Source organism: Limulus polyphemus, unplaced genomic scaffold, assembly GCF_000517525.1.
Source record: "Limulus polyphemus unplaced genomic scaffold, Limulus_polyphemus-2.1.2 Scaffold2572, whole genome shotgun sequence".
In the NCBI taxonomy this organism is placed as follows: domain Eukaryota; kingdom Metazoa; phylum Arthropoda; class Merostomata; order Xiphosura; family Limulidae; genus Limulus; species Limulus polyphemus.
The window spans coordinates 151,636-157,210 of NW_013668182.1; the positions used below are offsets into that span (position 1 = coordinate 151,636).

General features: G+C 34.2%; 1 protein-coding gene across 1 annotated transcript in view; it reads left to right on the forward strand.

The window, feature by feature from the left end:
- The window catches only part of LOC106467335 (laminin subunit alpha-2-like), a gene marked incomplete at its 5' end in the record, with an annotated part of 162,333 nt that overhangs the window by 151,328 nt on the left and 5,430 nt on the right, over positions 1–5,575 (forward strand). Inside the window, one exon of the mRNA XM_022395494.1 lies at positions 761–914. Within this exon, the coding sequence (XP_022251202.1) occupies positions 761–914 (154 nt within the window). The remainder of the gene's footprint in view (positions 1–760; positions 915–5,575) is intronic.

Below are 5,575 nucleotides of genomic sequence, written 5' to 3' on the forward strand. Positions count from 1 at the left end.
AAGTCTTTTCTTGATTAAACCAGTTTATTCTTTCTCGATACAAACTTTTAGTACACAGTAATTCCACAGTCAGTACGTCAGTACAACTTTTATAATACACGCTATAAGTCACAGCAATTCACAATCTCTAACTTTGCTTTCTTCGAGTGCAAAACACACATTAGCTCGAAACAGAATCATAAATTACCCGAAACTCGGCATAACTACTGTTTGCTTAACTCTTGGCTTTTCACTGCCAGGTTGATATACTAACAAAGAGGCATCTCCAACATTCGCGGAATTCCCCAGTTATTCGAGAAATTCACCACGCATGCTCCCAGCATCACATGACTTCCGCTGTCATAACTATATATAAACTGTTACAAGCCTGATGCTGTTTACAATTAACAATAGTAATTTTCTGTTATAATCAGCATTCTGGAAAAAAGGATATTATAGATTTAGCTCATATTTTTTGTGGTGATTACAAGATCATAAAAGGCTTGTAATGTTTACAAAAAGCTTGCTAAATTTGATGTAGATACACTAAGGACATTAAAAGTTATAGTATGTATAGTTTTGTGATTACATGGTGATTAAAAGGCCAGTGAAAATGACTGAGTCTGTATACAAAGAGTTTAACTTGATGTAATTATCTTGTACATTTTCATGTTAATATCTAAGTAAGCTAAAACAGTTCTTACATCTGGTATAAACACTGCATTAAAAGCATTTCTGTAGCTGTTCATTCATTTATTAACATTTGCATGCTGATTTTTAGGTTAAAGAAAGTGTCAGAGGATGCATTCGTAATCTTCATGTCAATGATGAATACCTTTATTTAGCTACTGGAAAACCAGCTCAAGCAGTTGGACAGTGTTTTGCTAAGGTTGAACCAGGTGCTTATTTTGGTGGTGATGCCTATGCCATTTATGGTAAGTGTAACGTCTCGGAGTGTATGTTGCAAACATATTGTAAAATACTGAATAAATGCTCATTTCGTGTTGTGCACTAGTCTAAAGCTAAGTATGTATCATCTTTCCTGATTTATATCTATAGATATCATGATATAAAATACCCAAGTTGGCAAATCAAGGAAGTTCATTAGGTCATAAGACATATATCTGAACTGCCATTTTATATGACTTATTTGAAATCCTTTATGATCTAACAAGAAGGAAGTGGGGGAGGGGGGTTGCATCTCAGAATTTCGAATAGTCCAAAGCCGAGTTAACTAATAATTCAAATTTAGTAGTTCAATTGTACTTTGGATTTAGTAGTTAAATTAAAGCCAATATATTTTGTAGTTGAGTAAAAGCTGATATATTGTCAGTTTATGATATTTGCCAAAAAGATTGATACACACTGTCTTCATTTCTAAACACAAATATGTTTTAATATACACACAACAATACAATTTACAGTAACAATTATCACAAATAGTTATTAAAAACGAAGATTTATAAATAAAAGTTTCACAAACTTACAAACAATATAGAATCTTCTTTCTAGTTTGGAACTCTCTTGATATCTTATCAAGGGATTAAGATGAGTGAGTTAACTACGAGTTGATGTAAGTACGGTTCGCCGGGAAGCTAGCTAGCTTTGTCCTTGGCCACACATGCTAGATTTTACACCATTGAAGTTAGGTAATGTTTTTGTAAAAATACTAATGTCTGATGAGAAGTTTTCTAGAAAATTCAGTCTTGTGTAACAATATTGAGCTACATTTAAACATGTATTGTTGATTCTTACTCTCAAGAATCTTCTACAACTTTGGAGAATAGGAGGGGCTTTCGCAATACATATTTAACACAGTAAGCTATGCATGTTGTTAGATATAAAATATGTAATCTAAATAAACGTTAACATTAAAATAAATATATAATAATACATTCGTTACAACTACATCCTTAGAGAATAAAAATTCACATTAGACAATTTTTAATTGAGCTGTTTTATACACACACACACACACACACACACACACACACACACACACACACACACACACACACACACACACACACACACACACAAGAATACATTATTCAAAGGATTATACGACTTCAATGATAATTACAGTATAGAATACAACCACTATAAATGACCTTATGATCATAAACTTGCATTGCACGTGAAAGTGCATCAGTACAAATGTTATCAACCACTTTGACATGGATTACCCCCAAATCATACTCTTATAGTGATAAACTGCAATTTAACAGTCTTATGTTTTGTTTTTCTTTTCTTTCTTTCTCTTTCTTTCTTTGCTTTTTCTTTCTTTGTTTCTTTCTGTCTTTTTCTTTCTCTCTTTCATTTCTTTTTGATTAGATATCCCATAGTGGGTAACAATACTAAGACCATGTCCTCAGGACGGACCTTACATTCTTCAAAAGCTGGGATAGGTTTCAAAGGAGTAACAGGAATTTTCTGGTTAGATTTTCTGACTAACTGACAGGTATGACAAATTTTGCGAAACTGACAAATGTCTCACCTAATTTATCGCCTAAAGAAATGTCTCATAGTTTTGTCATATGTTTTGTTGACATCTAAATGACCTCCCATGGGGAATTCATGGGCAACTTTCAATATTTCAGAACGATATGGTTTGGGAACAATGATTTGATAAACAATAGTCCAGTCCTCTGAAGTTGGCACATCTGGTGGTCTCCATTTCCTCATAAGCACACCATTTTTGAAAAAATAACCATTTGGAACTTTCTCCAGTTCATTTTTTGGGAGTGAATATTTAAATAGTGAAGAGATCTGTAGATCTTTTTCTTGTTCAGCTATCAGCTTACTTTTTAGTAAATGGAACTTCACCACGTGAATCAGATCCCTCATGTCCGTCGATGTTCCTCACTGAGGAATCATCAGTAGGACAATTATCCTCAAGATCCTCATCGGATCCAAAAAAATGTTTGAAACAAAACTATAATATCCTCTGAATCCATGTTTATCATTTGTTTTTGGCTTAATTTCTTAGCCTGAGCTCGACTTACAGCACACGAGGGAAACGCATCGGGATTCTCCTCAACAACAATATCAACCTTAGTTAAAACAGTGATCAGCTCACTAAACGTTTTAGGTTCAGCAACAACTTTTCCTCCAGCCAAATCGTTTCCCAACAACAATGATACACCCTTAATTGGCAGAGTAGGTCTTACTCCAACCACAACTGGACCTGAAACTAGGACTGATGCTAAATAAATGTTATGAAGAGGAACATTAACAAAGCCATCCTCAATACCGTAAGCAATAACAGACTCACCAGTGGCAGAACTCGAATCTAAAGGCAATATACCTTCTAACAACAATGACAAATGACACTGGCAATCCCATACCTATATGTATTCTACGTGATACTGGGGCGACTCAATCAAAGACACAGAACCAACAGACACAAAAGGTCTAAATTCCTCCCTGATTACATCAGTTTTAATATCAGTGGCCATATTAACAACAACATTGGGTGATCTGGTGAAACTATATCTATATGTGGATATAAACGCACTGGGTGTTGCCTCCTTTTTTTTTCTTTTTCAAATGCCAACAATCAGACATAACATGACCAGGTTTTTTACAAAAATGGCAGACAGGCCTTGATGGTTTTGATGAAGTTTTAGCCCGACTGTATGAAGATTTCCAGAGGAGCTGGATTTTTTAGAAGGATCCTCAACTTTAGTGGATTGAACAGATACATGTTTTTGTTGAGATGGTAGGAATTTTTTTTATATGTAAAGTGGTTTTATGTGTTAAAGTGTAGTCATCAGAAAGAGCGGCTGCTTCCTGAAGTGTGTCAACTTTCTTTACATCTAAGTAAGTTTTGAGGTTGTCCTGTGCACAATCTTTAAATTCCTCAATTAGGCATAATTGTCTTAGTTTGTTGAAACTGTTGCCATTATGCATAGAATTGCACCATCAATCAAAATAAACCTCTTTTTCGTGGGCAAATTCCATGCAAGTTTGATTATCTTGTTTGTGATAAGCTCTAAACTTTTGACAATAAGCCTCTGGTACTAACTCGTATGCTTTGAGAATAGCTACTTTAACCTTATCATAATTCATACAATCTTCTAAAGAGAGAGCAGCAAAAGCTTCTTGTGCTTTACCAGTTAAAACACTTTGTAATAATAATGACCATTTTTTGGTGGGTCATTCTATGGCTTGGGCAACCTTCTCAAAATGTTGGAAATATTTATCAACTTCATTTTCATTAAATGGTGATACTTAAACATATCAATTAAGTTCAAAGTTGTCATTTTGCTTTGGTCAATCAGTGTTGAGTCTAATTTCCATTTCTTTCAACCTAATTTCTTTTTCGGCTGAAATGCGAGCTTTTTTTTCCCTCGAGACTTTTGTTTTCTCTTTGAGCTTCAATACGAACTTGTTCTTTCTCGGCTTTGATTTGAGCTAGTTCTTTCTCGGCCTCGATTCGAGCTTGAGTTGTTTGAGTTTTAGCTGGATCCCTAATTTATCTTTATCACTCAACCCCGATTGGCTAGAAGGGACACTAGAGTATTCCTCTAATGCTTCCTCAGGCAACAAATCATCATCAACTAGTATTTCGATAATACAATTTTTAGTTCATTTTTTTCTCATTGATCTCTTAAATTCTAGTTCTAAAATTTTGGAAATTTTGAGCAATTTCTTTTTTGTTATATTTTTCTAGTTGTTCTGGGGAGGATGATACAAGAAAATCTTGATAATAAAATCTTGTTGGCACTGATAAATATAAATTCAATTGTGATTTCAATTTTAATTTAGATCAAATTTTGTTACGTATTAGAATTTCGTATAGTCCAAAGCCGATTTAACTGATAATTTAAATTTAGTAGTTAAATTGTACTTTGGATTCAGTAGTTAAATTAAAGCCAATATATTTAGTAGTTGAGTAAAGCCAATATATAGTCAGTTTATGATATTTGCCAACAAGATTGATACACACTGTCTTCATTTTTAAACACAAATATGTTTTAATATACACACAACAATACAATTTACAGTAACAATTATTACAAATAGTTATTGCAAACAAACATTTTTAAATAAAAGTTTCACAAACTTACAAACAATATAAAATCTTTCTAGTTTAGAACTCCCTTGATATCTTATCAATGGTTACGATGAGCGAGTTAATTATGAGTTGATGTAAGTACGATTTGCCGGGAAGCTAGCTATCTTTGTCCTTGGCCACACATGCTAGATTTTCCACCATTGAAGTTGGGTAATGTTTTTGTAAAAATACTAATGTCCTGATGAGAATCCACTGAAGTTAAATAATTTGTAATGTTCGAACTTTGTAAAGGTTTCTGGTCAAATATCTGAAGTTTTCCGATTGGTAAGCGTTATGACAATCACAGTTATAGCTTCCGAAGTTTTATGGCCAGGTGGTAGGGCGCTCGATTTGCAATCTGAGGGTTGCGGGTTCGAATCCCCATCACACCAAACATGCTCGCCCTTTCAGCTGTGGGGGCGTTATAATGTGACGGTAAATCCCACTATTTGTTGGTAAAAGAGTAGCCCAAGAGTTGGCGATGGGTTGTGTTGATTAGCTGCCTTCCCCCTAGTCTTACACTGCTAAATTAGGGAC